The sequence below is a fragment of the Eschrichtius robustus genome, chromosome 13 (genome assembly GCF_028021215.1).
Source record: "Eschrichtius robustus isolate mEscRob2 chromosome 13, mEscRob2.pri, whole genome shotgun sequence".
NCBI classification, from domain to species: Eukaryota; Metazoa; Chordata; class Mammalia; order Artiodactyla; family Eschrichtiidae; genus Eschrichtius; species Eschrichtius robustus.
In genome coordinates this window covers 100,743,077-100,765,111 of record NC_090836.1, presented here as the reverse complement: position 1 = coordinate 100,765,111, position 22,035 = coordinate 100,743,077, and the positions used below count along the sequence as shown (strand labels likewise).

At 55.6% G+C, this 22,035-nt stretch overlaps 1 protein-coding gene across 1 annotated transcript in view; it reads left to right on the top strand.

Moving 5' to 3' along the window:
• The window catches only part of SCUBE1 (signal peptide, CUB domain and EGF like domain containing 1), a 130,145-nt gene that overhangs the window by 91,970 nt on the left and 16,140 nt on the right, over positions 1-22,035 (top strand). Inside the window, exons 8-13 of the mRNA XM_068560104.1 lie at positions 5,224-5,346; positions 7,807-7,923; positions 9,428-9,550; positions 20,198-20,317; positions 20,681-20,785; positions 21,766-21,882. Coding sequence (XP_068416205.1) covers positions 5,224-5,346; positions 7,807-7,923; positions 9,428-9,550; positions 20,198-20,317; positions 20,681-20,785; positions 21,766-21,882 — 705 coding nt within the window. The remainder of the gene's footprint in view (positions 1-5,223; positions 5,347-7,806; positions 7,924-9,427; positions 9,551-20,197; positions 20,318-20,680; positions 20,786-21,765; positions 21,883-22,035) is intronic.

Sequence of the window (22,035 nt, the reverse complement as noted above, 5' to 3'; positions counted from 1 at the left end):
GACAGAAATAACCGTTCTTCCACCTATTCATTTGAAAATAAAGCCCTTCTGTAGCCCCCGCTCAGCCCACTTAGAGCGAGGTGTGTTCCGGGTGGGCGGGGGGGGCTCTCTGAGGCCTTGCCACGTGGGCTTAATGCCAGGAGGGCTGGCCAAGGTCCACCGCAGACCCAGCCGTCCTCATAGCCCAGCGATGTCAGAGCAGGCCCAGCCAGTTGCCCTTGGAGCCAGGACAGAAGAAGGTAGAATCGGGCCACCCACACCCCATCCAAGGCACAGCGCTGACCAGAGGGGCAGGGCAGGGCTTAATTCCGGACTCGAGGCCAGGAGGTCGCCGCTGGGAGCTGACCTGTCCGGGCTGGAAAGGGGCCTCGGCAGTCACACGGCCCACAAGGAGCACCTAAGGGGGCGCTGACTGCTGCCCCCTGCCCATCCTTGCTGGCGAGAGGGGCATCCATCCTCACCCCACCTTGAGTCTGGGGTAGGGGGCGGCGTTGAAGGGAGCTGTCCACACAGCCCCCGGCCCACCAGTCTGAGCCTCCGACCATGTTTCCTGTGTTGAAACAACTGGGCCCTTTAACCAGAGCTGCTCATTTGCCTTTAGCCAAACCTCACTCCCACTGCCCTGGAGTCAGGATGTTCCCTCGGTCACTTATGCACCAGATGGGTTTTCTGGGCTCCTCCTGTGTGCAAGTGCAGGGGAGACCAGTGAATGAAACAGAAATTCCTTGTGCCCAGGGATCTTCTCTTGAGTAAAGAAAACAGACTTTAATTTTTAAAGTCTGGGCAGGGGGTAGGGAGAGCGGGGAGGATGGAGGAAGGGGCTCTAATCCAGGCAACATGACTGCTGTGCAGAGGCCTGGGGTTCCAGGACCCAAAGCAGCCAGTGTGCCCAGATCTGGGGAAGGTTCGGGGGAGGTCCAGGAGAAGGGGTTGGCCCTTCATCCTGCGAGCCTCGACCAGGCCCCAGACACTCTTGGGCAGGGGGGCACAGGCCAGGCTTTCGTTTGGAGACAGTCCCTGCCACTGTTGGGACGTGTTTCTAGGCAGGGTCTGGAAGAGCAGGCTCGAGGTGACAATGGTTTGGGCCAGGGGTGGCGGCGGAGGTGGAGAAGAGCAGTCTGGATATTGTTATACATATTAGAATTTAGGGATCGTGGGACTGGTCCAGAACTACATAGTATGAACATCAAAGCATCTTCAAATCAGGGAACCCTGGAAACCAAATGTTAACCTCGAGACCCCAGGGTTTGGTGTCTTAGAGCCTTGGGCTTGCAGTCTGAGTTTCCCGGGGCCTGACTGGAGAGGCGCAGGGCAGGGTGCGGGGGCTCGGGGCGGGGGGCGAGCCAGCTGGGGATCCCCTACAAACCGAGGCCCTGGCCCTGGGGTTCTGGCTCCTCGGTCAGTGTGTACGCCCTGGTCTTGGTGGGGCCCAGAGGAGGATATCAAAGGTTCAGTGTTTTCTGGAAGCCAAAAGGTCATTGCTAAGCAAGACCAATGGCTGGAGGTCTCGGAAAATCCAGAGCTGAAAACCCAGGACGGACGGGGATCACGTGGGCAGGTGGAGGCCTGCCTTAAAACATCAGGGCCATGGGGGCTCTGCAGGATTTGCCCCAAGCCCTTGCTTTGTCTCAAGAGTGTGGACAGTCCAGTCTCAAGGTTCCCTGTTTGGCGCTGTCCTGCTTGATATTGGGAAGCGGGCACCTTGCTAATTGGCCCTTCTGAGAGGAGGGAGGTCTGGGGCCTTAACTCCCAGAGCCGGAGCCTGGATTTCCTCAGGGACACCAGCCCCTCCTCCCAGCATCTGCCAGAACAGTCTGGGAGAACCGGCCCCAACCCCACCTGTTTGCCCTCTTCCCTCACCTGGCCTCTGCCCGGCCAGCCCAGCCCAGCAGCTTGCCCTCCCCACTAGGCTGCTCCAGGGTGATGCCAGCCCACTCCCACAGGCCCTCCCTCTGCTCCCACCCAAAACCCTCATCCACGTGGCCCCTGGGTTGCCAGGCTGTGCCCCCTCAGTGGGATGGGCAGAGGGGGACAGGAACATCAACCTACTGCGTGTTCCTATGGCTCACCCCTCACCGTTCCCCCCAACACGCACTGATGTTCAAACATTGGGTGACGCATCGAATGCTCCACTAACCTTCTCTCAGCCCCCCAGCTCACTTATTCACTCATGCATTCATCCATTCGTTCAGTGCCCCATCCTTCTGTGCAGGCCTCATGCTGGGCCCTGGGGCTCCAGGTGGGAGCCAGATGCCCCGTCTGTCATCCCCCTGAGGGCAGGTCCCATGACAGGGGAGCAGCTAACCCTGGAGAGAACGTCAGGGAAGGCTCTCCAGGGGGGTGCTTGTTCCCAGGGCAGGGTGGGGTGAGGGCTGCCGAGGCAGGATCCAAGCGTGCAGAGAAGAGGAGGGCAGGGCCGCCAGGCCAGGCTGCGGAGGGGAGACTGTGAGCCTCTGTAACCAGGTAGGGGGCTGCTGGCCGCTGGCGGGGCCCGGTGGGAGCACAGTAGAGAAGGAGGGGGGTCTTGGAGGGGTGGGAGGTGGAGAGGGGGCAGAGGCGAGGCTCATCAGAATGAAGGCCGAGGGGCCGTGCGAGCCCACTGCCCCCTCACGATAGCTGAGGCTAGAGCCTGGAATGGGGCCTCCCCCACTCTGACCCCCAGGCAGCCCGCTACACCAGCCCGGGCCTCAAGCAAACAACGCCTCGCACCTCTTGTCTAGTTGCTGTGACAGCCCCTTAGCCGACAGGCCCAGATGGGGTAGGGGATGGGATTAGGGGGTTCCAGAAGGCCTGAGGCATTCCCAAGGAGGCAAGCCCCATCTGCACATTCAGTCGTAGTGAATGATGCTGGAGAGGTACCTGCTAGCAGCCCAGTTTGCAGATGGGGAGCCTGAGGCTCAGAGAGGTGCCCTGCCCTGCCCAGGGTCACAGAGCTGAGAGGGGCCTCCGTTCTCCTGTCAGAGGCTTTTAGTCAGAATCTCCCTCATCTTCCTGTAACCCCCGGGGGAGGGGGTGACGGAGAGCCCCAGCCTCTGTCCTGGACAGGCCCTCACTGCACTTGAGGTCTGCTTCCTCTGCAGGCCGCAGGGCCAGCGTGCTGCACTGGCGGGGCCGTCTTTGGAGACACCTGGGGCCAGGCTCACGTCGGCCTCCTGCGTGGAGCTGTGACCTCCCCTGGAAAGTGGGAGATCTGGCCTCGGGTTGTTTTGACCATCACACGAGACCTTGCCAGAAAGTGCTTGGCCTGGTCGCCAGCACGAGGTGATGCCCAGCAGGTGCCGTGACCCACAGAGGGTCCTACTGCTTCCTCTGGGGCGTGGGCTCATCCTTAGGCCGCTTTGTTTCTGAAACACAGGCTTCGGAGCGCGTGCAGAGTTCCCAGTGCTGAGCGGTCTCTTGTTTTTAGCCGTCATTTTGGTGCACACGTAGAGCACCTCCTGTGTGCAGAGAGGTGAAGGCCCAGCCCGTGAGCAGCAGAGCCAGGGTCACACACACCCTAGCGGCCTCCCTTAGTGGGGCCCCCTCGGGTTCCCTGCCCTTCCCATCTTCCTGGCGCCCAAATCGCCAGCATACACAAACAGAATGGGTCCTTGGGGCAGAGGTACCTCGGGGAGGCTGGCCAAGGGCAAGGAGGTGGCGGGCACACCCCCTGGGTGTCCTGTGTTCCCCAGAGCCCAGCCCCACCCGGGCCTCCACAGGAAAGCAGCTCTGGGTCTGTCCCTGCCCGACTTGCTGTGCCCGTTCCCCTCGCAAACGCTCCGAGAGTTGCCCACCCAGGGGGTCTCAGCCGTGCTCTCTTTAACGCCCCCGCTGCTCTCCTGATGTTCGGGGGTTTGTTCTGGGGTGAGGAGCATTCTGTGGGGGTGCTGCCATAGGACTTTTCAGCAGGTGTCAAGTCCAGCCTGTTCGGTCTGAGGAAGAGAGCTGGGAGCAGCGTGGTGAGAGGCTGGGCCTGAGACCAGAGTCTCTGCAATAGGACCAAGTCTCCTCCGCGGGGCTCGGGGAAATGGGGACAGATTGACCTTGACAACTGGCGGTGCCAGTTACGCGGGACAGGGGTGTCCGGGCCTCACACTCAGGCCAGGCTCAGCGGGTGCTGGGGTCTGAGTCAGCAGCTCTGTTACGATGTGGCCAGTGACCAGCACGGAAAGCCCTCTCTCCGCCGGGGAGCGGGGGGATGCCTCTTTCACCGCTTCCTTTCGTGCCCTCCTCCAATCAGGGTGGGGACACCTTCCTGGATGTCACCTCCTACTTCTGTTTCCAATTGCTGGGCTAGGTCGGGGGGGCTGGGGGGTGAGCAGCATGGGGGGCCCGGGGGCCGGAGCCCAAGAGGAACTTCGGAGTGAGAAGAGGTACCTCAGGGACAGGGTCTCTGACAACTCAGTCCGCCAGGTGGACCGGGAGCCCGGGGGGCAAGCCCAGGGGAGCAGGGCAAGGAGGGTGGGAGGGAGCTCACGGGGGTCGGGGGGAGCTCGCGAGGGAAGAAGCTCCCGTCACTACAGGTGTGCAAACCGAGGCCAACCGGCAGGGATGCTTGGGGGGGTCGCGCTGGGGGGCCTTCAGGGTGCAGCCGCAACTCGTGACACGCTGAGTGAAGAAACAGCTCAAACTCACCGGCAGGCATGGGGAAGGGCGAGCGGGAGGAACCAGGCTGGGAAGGGAGGCGGCCCAGGAACGCCCGCTTCCCGCCACCAGCCGCAGCACCTGGAGCCAGTTACCTTCCCAGCCTCGGTCTCCCCGTCGGTAAAGCAGGAGCAATAAACCTACTTTTTAAAGAGTTGTTTGGGCGCTGACTGAGCCCCGGCGCCTTAGGGATGTTAATTCATTTCATCCTCATGATGTCCTTCCGAGTAGGGGCGCCTCTGATCCTTATTGTAACAGACAGGGGGCCGAGGCCCCAGGGGTCCAGTAGCTCGCCCAGCCCAGAGTCACAGCCCCCTGCTCCCGGCCTCCCTGCCTCCCTGGCACCTCCCCGGGGACGAAAGGGCGTGGGAGCGTCACGGTCCCTGTTGTCTGGCCCGGCACCGCAGACACCAGTTCCCCTCCGTTCGGTGCACAAACGCCAGGCTCGCCAAGTCCTGGGGGGAGCGCTGTCTCCCGTCCTCCCACCCCCACGGCTGTGAGGCAGCCCCGCTTCCTGGGCTCAGCCGGGGGACCCGAGGCGGCCCGGGCAGCGCGGCCCAGCCCACTCTCTTCGCCTCCTCCTGCCGCTCGGCTCCGCAGACATCAACGAGTGCCTGGTCAACAACGGAGGCTGCGACCACTTCTGCCGCAACACCGTGGGCAGCTTTGAGTGCGGCTGCCGGAAGGGGTACAAGCTGCTGACCGACGAGCGGACGTGCCAAGGTGAGCCGCCCTTGTCCTCGTGGGGTCCCGCCCCTCTCGGGCCACACAGGCTCCCGGGAGGGTAGGCGAGCCTGGGGTGGGCTTGTCCACTGGCTGGGCCGGGCCTGAGGGGCCGGGGGTAGTTTCTGTGTCCCTAAGCCTGTGTGCTTGCCCTCCTGTCTTCCCGTCCCTTACGATTCTAGGGGCCCTGAGAAGCCATCCAGCCCATCAGCTCTCCCTGATATAGACGGGAACTGAGGGCCAGGGAGGGGTCGGCCGTGTCCAGGTGGCCCAGCGAGTAGATAGCAGAGCCCACCGCGCCCTCCAGAGGGGGCCTCCCTGGCCACCGTCAGTGGCTTCAGAGGCCAGGTGGATGCTGCCACCTGGTGGAAGCCGTAGCACATGGCAGGCGTGCCCCAGCAGCCCTTCCTCAGGGTCCCTAGGCACCTGCCAGGAGTTGGGGTAATGGGAAGAGAGACCTGGGCAGAAGCCAAGCATCACAGCCCGGGACAAGTCCCGCAGACGTCCCGGATGCAGTGAGAGCCCAGAGGATGGGCAGTGGAGAGATGGGTCAGGGAAGGCTCTGGGGGAGGGGACACTGGTGAAGCGCTTGAAGGATGAATAGGCATCTTCCAGGGGGAGCCAGGGAGGTAAACCCAACCAGGAAGTGGCGCCGTTGGGCTGAGGGGGTTTGAGGAACCACAAGGAGCCCTGTGGAGCTAGATGAGGCCATTGAGAAGGAGCTGGCCTCGGGGAAACATGCAGAGGGAGGGGCCGGGGGGTGGGGGGCTGGCCGTCCCGTCATTTCGTCTCCACGAGATCCCAGGAGCCACAGGCTGCACCGGGCCGCATCTGGCTTGCGGTTGCAGCATCTGCCTCGTAGCGCTGCTCAGAGGCTGGCCTGGGGCAGCACGAGGCCCTGAGGGCCCCGAGGAAGGCGAGAGCAGAGGCTGGTAAGGGAGGGTCCAAGGCCAGCCTGTCCTGGGGCTCAGCATGTGACCTGAGCCCATCGCTTCCCCTCCCCGGGCTCGGCCTCTGCCTCCCTGCTCGGGCGACCTGGCCCTGTCTTCCTCTCAGGGCACAGGGGCCCACTGGGAGCACGGCATCTGTCCAGGCTCCGATCAAGGCTCCTCTGCACTTTGACTTTGTTTCTCCGTCTGCCTTGCCGCGTTCTGTGGAGGGCTGAGGGAGGGCCCTTGACTTTGCATCCCCAGCTGCCCTGTGAGAGGGGCGGGCAGCAGCAGCCGCGGAGGAGGCGATGGCAGGACTGCTCCGGGCTCTGGCTGAGTCTCCTCCGCCCTCTTCCTGACTCAGCTCTGCAAGGCCCTGGGACTCTGGCCCACCCCTGCTCCAGCACAGCCCCTGGGTCCCCAGCTCCAGCAGGCACTCAGGGCCCTTGGGATGGGGACCCCAGACACCTCCCCAGGCCCCCTGAGCTCCACACAATCCCTGAGGATCCAGTGCTGCCACCTCCTAGCCTTTGCCCAGAGTGCCCTTCCCCCACTCTCATTCCTTCATTCCGAGCTAGCCCCATCCTTCACGGTCTAGCCCAGGTGCCACAGTATCAGGAGATCTTCCCAGATCCACCCCCTGGAGGAATCACATCTTCCTTTGAGCATCCACAGTGATTTCTTCCTCGTGCTAGTGTTATTACAAACACATATGTTATGAGTGCATCTGTAGTCATGTGAGCAAATGTATCCAAAGAATAAATCCAACTACAGTGCCCATGGAGAGGCAGGTCAATGTCTGCCTTGCCCTCAGGACCCCCATCAACTGTCCCATGGGGGCCATCTTGCTCAGAACTTACGGCCAGGACAGATTTGTCTCCTGCAAACACGTGGTTCATTTCCTCCTTTCCAGTAACAAGCACTCTGTAGCCCTCCCTCATTCCCTTTTTACCCTGGCTGCCAGGGTGGTCAGAATCAAAGTTCACATCCTATCAAGGCTACTTTGTTATTCCTCATGGGTAACATCTTCCCTACCCCCATCCCCCTTTCTGTCTGTGCTGTTTTCCCCATTTTCTCCAGAGACATCTTGGGGTGATGGGGGAACACACTTTGGTCGGCATTCAAGTGGTCTGTTTTCACGTCCCAGTTCAGCCCCTTCCTCAGGCAAGCCCGTCAGTTTCCTGCAGGTGTGGATTAAATACCTACCCTAATCACACTGGAATGGGAGATATCAAAATGGCAGAGATTCGTAATAATCCCTTCTACTCAAAATATTTCTACCCTGCCCACCTCCAGAAAAGATGTGAGGCAGCTTCTCACCCAGACACATGAGGCTAATGGAGACAAAATGGAAAATTGGGCAGCGACGCGAAGTCTGACGTTTGCTGTGTGTCGGCCGTGCGCGCGCTGAGCCTGGGGCCCCAGGACTGTCGGGCACAGGTGTCTGTTGAGTGGCTGAGTGAGGGGCAGGCCGTGCCGTCCACCACGCCCTGAGCCTCCTCCCAAACTCTGTCTCCCTGTGGCCACACAGACGTCGACGAGTGCTCCTTCGAGCGGACCTGTGACCACATCTGCATCAACTCTCCCGGCAGCTTCCAGTGCCTGTGCCGCCGCGGCTACACACTCTATGGGACAACCCACTGCGGAGGTCTGCAGCTCGCCCGCCAGGGCCACCTCCCCCCAGAGGCACGCGCCCGGCCGCACGGCCACCTGCACTGCACCCCACACCCCGACCGTGACCTTGACTCTGACGGGCCTGGGAGGGACTGGTGGGCAGAGGGGCTCAGCCAAGGGTAAGGCAGCAGGGTGGGGGGATGGGCAGCAAGCATCCACTGGGTGCCAGGCCTCAGCCAGGCTGTGGACACGGGCCTGGAAACAGCAGTTTCTGGGGAACCCCAGTCCGGAAGGGAGGATGGCTGCACAGAGGATCCCACAAACAGTTCATTCCAGTGGAGGGGGTAACAACAGAGAAGGGCAGAGGGTGGGGACAATGGGGGGCTCCTAAAGGAGGAGTGTTTGGGTCACGATGGGGGAAGCATGCCAGAGGGGTCAGCGTGTGCAAAAGCACTGAGGCAGAGGGAGCACAGAGGGACCGAGAGGCAGCCAGTGGGGCTAGAGTCCCATTAGGGAAGGGGCACACGGTGGGAGATGCAGACAGAGGGGACACAGGGCTTCGTGAGCCCCAGGGGACTTGTGGTTTTATTCCCAGTGTGATGAGAAGCCATTGGAGGGTTTATGCGGGGGTGTGACGGGCTCAAGTTCATGTAACGAGATCCCTCCAGCTGCCACATGTTTAGGAGAGTGGAACCCAGGGCACCAGTGTGGACACGGCTCCGGGCATGGGAGTGAGAGCTACTGGAGCCTGGGCAGGGTGGGGAGGGATGTGGAGAGAGGGAAGGTTCTAGATGCATTTAGGTGCCACGGATGATGGGACATGGGGATGTACAGGCTTGGGGGGTGAAGCTGGCGGGGGGGTCAAGAATGGCCCTGAGGTCCCTGGTGTCTCTCCCTTTCCTTTGACCTGGTGGTGGCCACACTTCCTCTGCTGGGCAGCTGTGAAGTTTAGGTGGGCTCAGGCACAGCCGGTGCTAGGGGCGTGGCTCGTGGGGTGAGCTGCAGATTCTTCTGGAGGGACTCCCAAAAACCTGGGCGCCAGCTTCTGCACACAGGTCTTTGGCCCAAAAGAAGGCGGGGCCTCAGGGGAGACTTCCTGCGCCCAGGTGCCTGTTGTGCAGGAGGGAAACTGGCTGGGAAGGGCACGTCCAAAGTCCCGCAGTGAGATACAGCCTCAGGACCCCGGGGCTGGTGCTCGTCATTCCGGCCCCACGAGACCTGACTGCAGCTTTATATTGTGCCATTTCTCTGCCCTCCCCCAAGTCGGGGCTCAGCTGCCCAAGTTCAGCAAACCACTGAGGTTCCTGGGGGAGGGATGTGTGTTGGTGTGTGCGGGAGCCCTGTGTGTGTGCAAGCTCGTGTGTGTGTCGTGTGCGACCACATATCTGCGTCCAGTGACAGTATCAGGCTGGGGTCAGGGTCAGGGGATTCTCGGCCCTCCTGTCCTGGGTGGGTCCTGCCCTGCCAGCCCCAAGGGTGTGGCCTCGGCTGGACCGTCCAGCCCCCCCTCCTGCCCTTACGCCTACCTGTGCTTCCAGATGTGGACGAGTGCAGCATGAACAACGGGAGCTGCGACCAGGGCTGTGTCAACACCAAGGGCAGCTACGAATGCGTCTGCCCCCCAGGGAGGCGCCTCCACTGGAACCGGAAGGACTGCGTGGGTGAGTGCCCTGGGGCGAGCCATCACGAGGACCCCTGAGAAGGGCCTGGGTGCCAGCCCCTCCCCTCGTGCCTGGATGGCTGGGGCTCCTGGGCCCGTGCTCTCTGCTGCTGGGATACGGCTGATGGGAATGAGGGCCAACAGAAGAAGAGGGGATGCAGCGGGGAGGGCACACTTGGTGTCAGCCAGAGGCACAGAAACAGACTTGGGGGGGCCATGGGGAGCACGGAGGTGGAGACCTGGGGGTCAGCGTGTGCAGCCGGAGCTGTGGGCTCAGGAGGAGCTGACACTTAGAAGGAGCAGAGCGCGGAGGCCTCAGTAGCCCCAGCTCCCCTTGTCCTGCCAAGGAAGCTGGTGGGAGGGGAGGGGTGGTTACACGGCGTGCAGCAGCAGCAGAGCCAGGACTGGGGAGCGCCTGGGTCTTTGTACACCCGCCACTGGCCCGGCGAGGGGCGGGCCTCCTAGAGAGCTCAGGGCTCATGTGCCCTCTGCTGCTGAGCTCTGGGGCCTTGGGGCACCTCTCGGCTGAGTGCTGGACAGTCCACATTCACTGGTTCCATAAACATACTGACTACCTGCTGTGTGCCGGGCCTCTACTGGGTCCCAGGAACGGCTCTCAGGTCCTTGCCCCGCCGTGCTCCAGCATCCCCAGGGCCTCGAGAGTAAGCCTTCTAGATCTAAGAGCTCATCCCTCTCGGCTCAGAGCCCTCCAGGGAGTCCTTGTCACGCAGAAGCGAAGCCTGGGTTCCTGGAATGGCCCAAAGGCTGCTACAGCCCGGCCTGCTTGCCCTCCACCCTCACCCCCACCCACCCCGTGCCAGCCTCCCTGGCCTCACAGGAGCGGCCCCCCGAACCTCAACATAGCCACGCTCGGGCTCTCCTCTTAGCCTAGAGGACTCATCACTCCCTGCAGGGGCCTGCTTGGGGTGGGGGGCTTCCTGACCACACACCTGGCGCAGCAGCCGGCCCCCCTCGGTGCGCCCTCCGCCTCTTGGCTCTCCCGTGCTCGTCTCCTCCCATCGCAGCCACTGGCTGCCGCGGGGTGTCGTCGGTCTGTCCTCGCTGAACACACACTCTGCACACCCGAGCAGGTATTCTTTGCCTGTCTTGTTCGCTGCTGTATCCCCAGCACCTAGAACAGGCCCGGCACCCATAGACACTCAGTGAAGGATTTGTTGAATGAATGAATGAAAGTATCAGAGAATGGATACCATCACTTAGTAACCCGAGGTCAGACAGCTGAATTTATTGCTTACTTAAGTAAGAATTGCTGTGCTGCTCAGGCAGTCTTGTTGAGCAAAGCAAACCGCTGGTTTTGCCTGGAGTTTGGGGGAAGAGCTCGTGTGGAGTTGTGCTGGTTGAAGGCAGGTGATGTCAGTCTCAGCAGCATGCCTTTGCAGGGCGCTGAGGGAGACTGGGCTCGCACCAGCCTCAGAAACCTGATCGCTGAGTGAACCGGCCCAGAGCTGGCTGACTTTCCAAGCCCACGCCCTCCTCGATTGATTGGCTTTCCGAGGTGTGTCCACTGATTATTAGGGTCATGTGAGGTCTGGTATTTACTGATGACCAGAGCTATCGGGTACAGGCTTTCTCTAGGGATATGAGGACATGTTTGTTTGTTTGTTTTTTAATTCTCAGTCTCCTTTTTGGTCGTCCCTCCTCAGAGCTGCAGGAGAGGCCACCAGGGCTTGTCCAGTTCTTCACCACTGCCACCAAACCAGCCTCTGTGAAGGGTCATCGGTGGAGGTCTGATCATCAGGTCACAGTCAGTCGGGGAGGTCTTATCCCATTTTTGTCTCTGAGCCATTTGCTGGGGCTATGACTACGTGAAAGCAGTTGATATTCTAGACGGTAGATGTGGAATGATGAGACAGACAAGTGTGACTGCAGGTATTACTAGAAGGTGCTGGAAGGCCTTCTAGAACTATGATTTAAGGGTTCCCAGGGCTGACCGGGAAAACTGGTCCCACCTGCTCCCTAAGTCCACAGTATGCAGGTTGCTGTCTCATGTAGCCTTGAAGTAGACTGTTCCACCTCACCTGTACCGTGAATCCAGGTTCAGAATGAAGTGCCGGCAGGGGCACAAACTCCCGTGGTTGCCCAGAAGATCCAAGGTCGTACTATTATCTGTAACTACTTGCACTAGGGAGTCAGACTGCTTTGTCCTGTCCCCCACGCCATGTCCTAGGCTGTATTATTCGCTGTATCACCCGAAGTGAGGGACACATTTTTGATGACCACTAAAGCTGTCCAGTCCCTCTGGTTGGGGCCAAGAGCCTCTGCCGTCTGCTTCACCAGGTATTATTATGTCCCTCAGAAGGTGTTCTACCGTTAGATGCTTTGCAAGGAGGCATCGTTCACTGAGGGTACCGGGGAGTCATTCGCTTGTTACAGTCTCAGAGACCCACAGGGCAGTTAGCTGAGGTCCTGGGGTGGCACCCATGAATCAGATGTCCATGTGAGACATGGGGTCAGCCTCAGTGGAGCTGTAGGTGTATTGTCTGTGGGTGGTGTTGTGATGAACAGTCAGATACAATGCAAGACAACTGAACTGGTCTCTCCTGATGGGAGGGCTTTTTCATTTTTTATGTATTGCCTACAAAGAGGATCATAATTACGTTCATGTAACATACTTTATAACATTTTAAAATGTTGGCTTCCCTAGCAATAGCTTGGGAGAACCGATTTAAAGAATCAGGATGGTAGGGACTTCCCTGGTGGTGCAGTGGTTAAGAATCCACCTGCCAATGCAGGGGACATGGGTTCGAGCCCTGGTCCGGGAAGTTCCCACATGCCGCAGAGCAACTAAGCTCGTGTGCCACAACTACTGAGCCTGCGCTCTAGAGCCTGCGAGCCACAACTACTGAGCCCACGTGCTGCAACTACTGAAGCCCGTGCGCCTAGAGCCCGTACCCTGCAACAAGAGAAGCCACTGCAGTGAGAAGCCCACGCACCGCAACAAAGAGTAGCCCCTGCTCACTGCAACTAGAGAAAGCCCGCGCACAGCAACAAAGACCCAACGCAGCCAAAAAATAAAAAAATAAATTTATTTTTAAAAAAAGAAAAAAAAGAATCAGGATGGTGGTTATCACTAGTAAGGCCTAGATCTAGGTGAGTTATTTGTAAGGGAAACATGATAGGGTAACTCAGAAGTGTACAACCTTAAATGCATAAGGTGGGAAAACGTGACCCGAAGAATGAAGAACAAAGGTATGCAAAAGAGCGTGTGGAAATCAGTGGTTACAGACATCTAAGAGAATTTATTCCAGTGGTATTAGGCACAAGCTCTCTATTCTGTGTAGCTGTCGGCCGGTTCTAAGAATCTTGGGTAACAGTCAATTTCTGTGAACTGTCTGCTTTTGGGGGTTCTCTGAAAAACCTCAGTTTAAGACCTCTAGGGCTTCCCTGGTGGCTCAGTGATTAAGAATCCGCCTGCCAATGCAGGGAACGCGGGTTCGAGCCCTGGTCCGGCAAGACCCCACATGCCATGGAGCAACTAAGCCCGTGCGCCACAACTACTGAGCCTGAGCCCTAGAGCCCGTGAGCCACAACTACTGAGCCCACATGCCACAACTACTGAGCCCACATGCCACAACTACTGAAGCCCGCGCACCTAGAGCCCATGCTCCGCAACAAGAGAAGCCACCGCAACGAGAAGCCCACGCACCTAAACGAAGAGTAGCCCCCCCTCGCCGCAACTAGAGAAAGCCTGCGCATAGCAATGAAGACCCAACACAGCCTAAAATAAATAAATAAAATAAATAAATTTATTTTAAAAAAAGATCTCTAAATGGTGACTTTACAGTAAGTTCTGAAAAATTCATTTTTATTTCTTAAGAAAAATTAGGGGTAATAAAGGCTGTGATATATCTGAGTAATTCATGAATAACTCTCCCAGTAAAATGTGTATGTTACTAAGTAAATAAGTTGGAATATCCCAAATGAGGAACACAAAATCTAATAATATTTTAGCTCCTATGAGTGCTGTTATTTTTTTCAAGAGGAGACTGCTTCCGTTCATCCAGAAAGTAAACGTACTATTACTAGAGCGTAATTATAACCCATGAACTACATCTGGACATGCTCTAAGTGTCCCTTAGGGCTTGATTCCAGTCCGCGTCCCATCTTTACACTTTACCCAGGATTCTGAAGGTCACAGCCACACCACGAACTGGCCATTTCCTCTGCCACCCTGGAAAAGCTTCTCACCAACGTTGTCTAATGTCACCGCCAGTCTGTCCCTACAAGGATGGGTTGTCTTAGGAAAGATGTTAGCAAACGTCCGAGTGAGGTGGTCTGGTGGTCCCAGGAGGCCGCTCTGGCTTCACCAGGTATCATCCTTATGGCTCGTACAACTTGCTCCCCCCGCTCCTTTACAGAGTAGGAAGCCAAACGTAGTGTGTGTGTGATGGAACCCTTGGGCCCCTCTGTCCTTGCCCCAGGACTTTGGCCAGAGCAGCCTATTTCACATGATGATCTGGAAACATTTCCACCAGCTTCCACCTCTTCTGCTGTGGGCCTCTGTGCTCCTGTTATGGGCAGGAAACCTCTCTGTTTTCAAAGCGTTCTAAGGTTGAATGCTTCCGCTCATGTGCGTATTTACTGTTATGTTTAGCAATTTAACATGCCAGAGAGAGCCACGGGTGCGGCCCTAGAGCCAACTGGAGCCCCTCCGGGATTGATTCCAGCCTGGAGGATTCTTGCCTGTCCAGCCTGGTACTATCTCTCTTCTTTTTTTTTTTTTTAAGTACTATTTTTTTTTAATTTATTTATTTTATTATTTTTGGCTGCGTTGGGTCTTCGTTGCTGCATGTGGTTTCTCTCTAGTTGCAGCGAGCAGGGGCTACTCTTTGTTGCGGTGCGGAGCATGGGCTGTAGGCACACCGGCTTCAGAAGTTGTGGCTCGCAGGCTCTAGAGCGCAGGCTCAGTAGTTGTGGCGCACGGGCTTAGTTGCTCCGCGGCATGTGGGATCTTCCCGGACCAGGGCTCGAACCCGTGTCCCCTGCATTGGCAGGCAGATTCTTAACTACTGCGCCACCAGGGAAGTCTCCTATCTCTCTTCTTTTTTTTGTTTTTTTTTTTTTTAATTTTTTTAAATTTATTTATTTATTTATTTATTTTATGGCTGTGTTGGGTCTTTGTTTCTGTGCGAGGGCTTTCTCCAGTTGCGGCAAGTGGGGGCCACTCTTCATCGCGGTGCGCGGGCCTCTCATTATCGCGGCCTCTCTTGTTGCGGAGCACAGGCTCCAGACACGCAGGCTCAGTAATTGTGGCTCACGGACCCAGCTGCTCCGCGGCATGTGGGATCTTCCCAGACCAGGGCTCGAACCCGTGTCCCCTGCATTGGCAGGCAGATTCTCAACCACTGCGCCACCAGGGAAGCCCCTCTTCTTTTTGTTTTTTGCTCTTATTAACAGCTTTTTTGAGATATAATTCACATGCCACAAAATTCACCCATTTAGTGTACAATTCAGTGTGTTTTAGTATAATCACAGAGTTGTGCAACCACAATCCACTTTAGAGCATTTTCATTACTCCCCAAAGAAACCCCATGCAGTCACTCCCCATTTTCCCTCAAGCCCCCCAGTCCTAGGCAACCATAATCGACTTTTGTCTTTTATGAATTCGCCTATTCCAGACATTTCATGGAAGTGGAATGCAATGTGTGGCCTTCTGTGACTGACATTTCGTTTAGCATAATGTTTTCAGGGTTCACCCACGTTGTAGCATGTGTCAGTGCTTCATTCCTCTTTATTGCTGAGTTACATGCCACTGTATGGTTATACTGCATTTTGTTTATCCACTCATCAGTCGATGGACATTTGGGTTGTTTCTAGTTTTTGGCTATTATGAATAATGCTGTTATGAATATTCATGCGCAAATTTCTGTATGAACGTATGTTTACAGTTTTCTTGGGTATATACCTAGGGGTGGAATCACTGGGTCATATGGTAACCCTGTGTTTAAATTTCGAGGAACTGCCAGACTGTTTTCCAAAGCGGCTGCACGATTTTACGTTCCCTCTAGCAGTGTGTGAGGGCTCCAGTTTCTCCACATCCTCACCAGCACTTGTTATTATCTGACTTTTTGATTATAGTCATCTTACTGGGTGTAAAATGGTATCTCATTGTGGTTTTTATTTGTAATTCCCTGATGGCTAATAATGTTGAGTATCTTTTCATGTGCTTATTGTACATTTGTGTATCTTCTTTAGAGAAATGTCTGTTCAGGTTCTTTGCTCATTTTTTGTTTGGGTTCTTTGTCTTTATTATTCAGGTGTAAGAATTCTTTATATGTTTTAGATACAAGTCCCTTATTAGATACAAGATTTGCAAAGATTTTTTTCTCACTCTGTGAGTTGTCTTTTCACTTTCTTGATGGTGTCTTTTGAATCACAAAAGTTTTTAATTTTCGTAAAGTTCAATTTATCTCTTTTTTCCTTTGGTTGCCTGTGTTTTTTATGTCACTTCTAAGAAACTGTTCATTGCCTAATCTAAGTTCCCAAAGATAACACCTGTTTCCTTCTAAGAGCTTTATATTTTTAGCTCTTACATTTAGGTCTTTGATCCATTTTGAATTAATTTTATATGTGTGAGATAGGGGTCCAACTTCATTCTTCTGCATGTGGCTCTTCAAGTGTCACAGCATCATTTGTTGAAAAAAAAACATTCTTTTTCCCCATAGAATTATCTTGACATCCTCTTGAAATCAGTTGGCCGTAAATGTATGGATTTGTCTCCGGGCTCTCAGTTCTGTCCTGTTGATCTATTTGTTTGTCCTCATACCTATACACCACTGTAGCTTTATAGTGTTTTTAAATCATAAAATGTGAGTCCTCCTACTTTGTTTTTCATATTTCAAGATTGATCTGGCTATTCTCGAACTTCCCTTGAATTTCCATATGGATTTGAGGATCTCTTCATTTTTTAAGATAAGTCCCATCAACAAAACAATATTAAGTTGGGATTTGGTGTGGAGCATGCAAAAGATCTGTTCTGGATATGAACGCTTCTGAAGTACAGACACACAGAGATGAGTCTCTCCTTCAGGAAGGGGTAGGAGAGGGAATTCCCTGGCGGTCCAATGGTTAGGACTCGGCACTTCCATGACTGTGGCCCGGGTTCAATCCCTGGTCCGGGAACTAAGATCCCAAAAGCCACGTGGTGCGGCCAAAAAAAAAAAAAAGAAGAGGAAGGGGTAGGAGAGTTGCTCAATGGTAGTATGAGAAGGAGAAAGGAACCAGACACCATGATTAGTTCACTGACAAGCAGAAAAAGTACTGGGTGTTTTCAGGTCACAGGAGGGATCATACTGCATGTGGTACCCTCAGATTTAAACGTGGTTCTGGTACAAGATCTGAAGATGTTTCAACTACTTTATCCAAGGCTGTGATTGCTCTGAGGCAGGAAGGACAAGCCTTGGTCACGGTTGCTCCCCGTGTTGTTGAGTTTGTCCCCTGAGAGCCTGGCCTAACCTTTGCATGTTGATACCAAAAAAAAAAAAAAGAAAGGATTTCTGGCAATCTGGGAAGACTGTCTGGACTCTTCCTGGGCTCTCCTCCAATCGTTCTGCTGATGTCATGGAAACTTTGCCCCAGGGATTCTGCTTTTTGATCATACATAATAGAGGTATATTAAGGTTCCCATCGGCTGTAATCTGAATCATGTGTAGAAGAATTTTCTGAGACTTCTAACAATAACCCCGTAGGTGTATTTTAGCTGGCAGTTCCATTTGCAGAGGAGATCCCTCCCCACAATACGTGCAGGGCCTTTGACCTAGAGAAGGGAGGCTTGTCTTCTGATAATGATCCCAAAGGAGCAGTTACAGGCTGGAACTCGGGAAAGAACTGAGGGTTGTTAGAAAATCCCACTACCTGAGTGGTTTTTTTTCTTTTTTTTTTTTAAATTGAAACAACCACCATTTTTTAGCTCATGACACTGTGCGTTGACAGCGTGGGCTAAGCTCAGCTGAGCAGTTCTTAATTTTAATTTTATTTATTTATTTATTTATTTATTTATTTATTTATGGCTGCGTTGGGTCTTCGTTTCTGTGCTAGGGCTTTCTCTAGTTGCGGCAAGTGGGGGCCACTCTTCATCGCGGTGCGCGGGCCTCTCACTATCGCGGCCTCTCTTGTTGCGGAGCACAGGCTCCAGACGCGCAGGCTCAGTAGTTGTGGCTCACGGGCCTAGTTGCTCCGTGGCATGTGGGATCTTCCCAGACCAGGGCTCGAGCCCGTGTCCTCTGCATTGGCAGGCAGATTCTCAACCACTGCGCCACCAGGGAAGCCCCTTTTTTTTTTTAACATCTTTATTGGAGTATAATTACTTTACAATGGTGTGTTAGTTTCTGCTTTATAACAAAGTGAATCAGCTATACATATCCATATATCCCCATATCCCCTCCCTCCCACCCTCCTTATCCCACCCCTCTAGGTGGTCACAAAGCACCGAGCTGATCTCCCTGTGCTATGCGGCTGCTTCCCACTAGCTATCTGGTTTACATTTGGTAGTGTATATATTTCATGCCACTCTCTCACTTTGTCCCAGCTTACCCTTCCCCCTCCCCGTGTCCTCAAGTCCATTCTCTAGTAGGTCTGCGTCTTTATTCCCGTCCTGCCCCTAGGTTCATCATGACGATTTTTTTTTTTTTTTAGATTCCATATATATGTGTTAGCATACGGTATTTGTTTTTCTCTTTCTGACTTACTTCACTCTGTATGACAGACTCTAGGTCCAGCCACCTCACTACAAATAACTCAGTTTCGTTTCTTTTTATGGCTGAGTAATATTCCATTGTATATATGTGCCACATCTTCTTTATCCACTCACCTGTCGATGGACACTTAGGTTGCTTCCATGTCCTGGCTATTGTAAATAGAGCTGCAATGAACATTGTGGTACATGACTCTTTTTGAATTATGGTTTTTACTTGAGTGGTTTTAATAAACCAAAGCAAATCGAGTTCATGTCCCCTCAAGCCTTTTACAAATCCCTGACCCTTTTCAAATTTGCTTCTTCTTATCTTCTTGCATATTCTCTCACAACCAGATATACTTACAATAAGGCAAATGTATGTTTTTTTCCCCTTTTTTTCCTCACTGCCAGTCGATTTGCCTTCCCTCTTGCTTTTTAGGCGACTCTACACTTTTCTCTGAGGGCTTCGATGTCCTAAGGTGGTGGGATGGATGGTTTGCACAGCGGAGTCAGATCTCACCTGCATGCGAGCTGAGTAAGCTAGCTTGCCCCTGTTCCATGGGTGCCAGGAGGACTCATGGGACCCCCGGGTCAGAGTCCAAGGGCCTCAGAACTCACAGCACAGCAAGCAGCCCCCCAGGTCCCGTCCACCCAGGAGGATGTGCAGACAGGGAACTTGCATCCCGGCTGAATCACGCCCAGCTTGGGAAACTCACCCCTCGCTTTTGTAGTGAACGGGAGCCAGGCTGCTCTTGTCTGGAGGGAGATGTTACCTCATCCCTAGAAGGTGCTCGCTGTCAACAAAACCCTGAGAAATGGCTGCGGGAAAGAGGCATCAGTGCTCTGCACCCTCCACATCCCCACGAGGACGTGCGGGCACGAGCAGGGCCGGGCGCGCACAAGAAAGCTGTGTTGTCCGTCTGTAGTTGTTGGCAGTCCCCTCTAGGAAGTCGGAGGAAGTACAGGGAACTGCTGGGGGCTAACGTCTCCCTTGGAAGGTTGTGGATGGTTGTCCTTCTGTTTCTTAACCAGTGAGAACACGGGTTCTTCAGCGGCCCTTTTGGTTTGTGTTATCTGCAGGTGTTTTTGTTCATAGTTTCTTGATTCTTTGGGAACAAAGGACTTTTGGTCTTGAGTTTGTTTGGGGGCCAGATGTTTTATCTGGAGGGCCATGAGTTTGTTTTCATTTCTAGATTGTGTCCTTTTAAGACTCTTCCTTGAAAATGTTCAGCCACATGTTGAAGATCATCCAGACTGGCAGTTCCCCCACTGCAATTTCTTATTCCAGCTAAGTCCCCTGTTTCAGCCTGTTCCCTGGGGCGACTCCATCATTGATGATGGACTCAGAGCCTGATGCTTCCGGAGCCAGGTGTCATTGATCAATCAGACAATTCTATACGATCAGTACTCATGTTTACCTTGACTGTAGAACTGTCAGTCTTTTCCTAGGAGTCTGGGGAATTTTTTAATCCTCAAAAGATAAATAAACACATGAGAAACTCTGAAGAGCTCAGTTTTGGGCATCTTCAAACACCTAATGGATGTGTCTGGGGACTGCCCCAGAGAGGGCTTCCCAGTGACCCTCCCGTGCTTAGTCACTGCCAAGAAGCCCATGGCCATTTTCAGCTGTTCCTTTCCCCAGATGGGCAGGGACACCTGCTCTGGAGGATCCAGCCCTGCCCTTGGATCGGGGTGCAGGGAGTGAACCTTCTCACAGAGAGCCTGGACTGGTGTTGGAGAGAGAAGGGAGCAAACCGCTTCCTGGGCCCAGCGTCCCCCTACGTCCAAACGGATGCGGACCCTGCCATCTCCCAGCCCCCTCCCACCAAGACGGTCTGGCCAGGGGACGGACGTGTGGTGGGAGTTCCTGTTGGTCCATGCTCAGGGCCCCTGCCGGCTCCAGAAAGCCACCCCTGGCCCCTCAAGCCCCTCTTGTGTCTTCCTTCTCCTCAGAGACGGGCAAGTGCCTTTCTCGGGCCAAGGCCTCACCCCAGGCCCAGCTGTCCTGCAGCAAGGTGGGCGGTGTGGAAAGCTGCTCCCTTTCCTGCCTGGCCCACACACTCTTCATGCCAGGTAACCCAAGGCTGTCCCCGGGATGGGATGGGGGGCGGGGCTCCCTTCCCTGGGATCCAGCCTCTGCTCCCTGCTGTTCTCCAGGAGAGGAGCCCAACCTAGGAATGAGGACCCCCAGCCCTGGTCACTGAGTGACCCTGGGCAGCTGTCTGGTTCTGTGGGGGCCGCAGTGTCCTTCTCAAAAGTTCAGCGGACGCATTCCTGCCCAGCCACTTAGCCTGTAGTCATGTAGCAGAAACGGACTGACGTGAGGGTCAGTCCTGACCTTCATCGCATTCAGTGACCCCTCCAAGGCCCCCAGGATGTGCGGGTGCTGGAAGGCGGGGGGCACCCAGGCCCACCTCCGCCCTGGCCTCTCTACAGACTCGGACGACAGCTACAGCCTGAGCTGCGGTGTCCCGGGCCTCCAGGGCAAGATGCTGCAGAAACGCAACAGCACCGGCTCCAGCACCGGGCCCAGCTGCTCAGGTAGTCCCTGGCCTGTCCACACCGCACGCACCTGCGGGACCCCTTGACTTTCCGTCCAGCACCAGGCCAGGGGGAGACAGGGGCATGGCCCAGGGAAGGCCTTCTGGCCTGGGGCCTGCCCAGTATGGCTCAGGGTGCCAGGGAGCTAAGAGCAGGGCCAGGACCCAGAAGCAAGCAGGCTGTAAGCTGAGTCCCAGCCCAAGGGCAGTGGACCATGGAAGGGCCCTTCCGGCTCTGGGCCACAGTTCCAGAGTGGTTTAGTGACCCTAAAGTGCTATGGGTCTATGGATCTCAGATTCCATTTCAGTGAAGGGAGTCACACCTACTGTGGCCACAAGGTTCTAAAAACTGCCAGAGTCAGAGCTCCCCCGGGAGACCATCCACCCACCCCACCCCACCCCAGGAATACTGGAGGCACACACACCCCCGTGCACTTTAGGACACAGCCAGATCCCCTGCCAGCAGGAGGCTGTGCTTCGGCAGCTTCTCCTATTCAGGATGCTGGATTCAATGATATGCTTAATACGTACACGATGTAATTCTAAGCTTCTGTGACTATAGGATTCTTTGGTCCAAGGGTCTGTTTTGCTCTTGGAAGGAATCAGCGGCTCTGGCATCTGTATCATTTCAAATCCCCTTCCCTTCCTTGCTTCCCTCTCTCGTCTGCGCTGCCCCTTTTCCTGAAAGCACCAGCCACATAAAGTAGCTCTGGTGATGGGGGAGAAGGCAGGAGGCTTGCCCTTCCTCCTCCACCGACCTCTGGCTGGATGGCCCCTGGGGCGAACATGACCCCACCGTCCACCCTTGCACCTTTTTCAGGGAGAGAAACAAGGCGGCAGAGGTCCCCACCCACGGCTCCCAGTGGGTTTGTCCCCCTGGCAGCCCCCTCACGCTCAGGCACTCCCTCCGCAGCCCCCGGCCCCATCACCTCCCTGCCCAAAGGAGAGGCCGCCACCTGGGGGGATTTGGACTTTCCCCAGGTGCCCCCGCCACCCTCATCAGGCAGAAGGCCCGGTTCAAGATTCGAGATGCCAAGTGCCACCTCCGGCCCCGAAGCCGGGAGCCGGCAAAGGAGGCCCTGAGGCAGTTGCTGCTGGGTGAGTGGGCCGCCCTGGTACCAACCCACACGGGGGGCAGGGGGAGGTCCCCATGCCTGGGGGCTGGGAGCCCAGGGTCCAGTGAGACTGGGTTTCCAGGGGTAGGGGCCTCTCTTCGTCCTCACCACCGTGGTCCCTTAGCCCCAGGAGCCA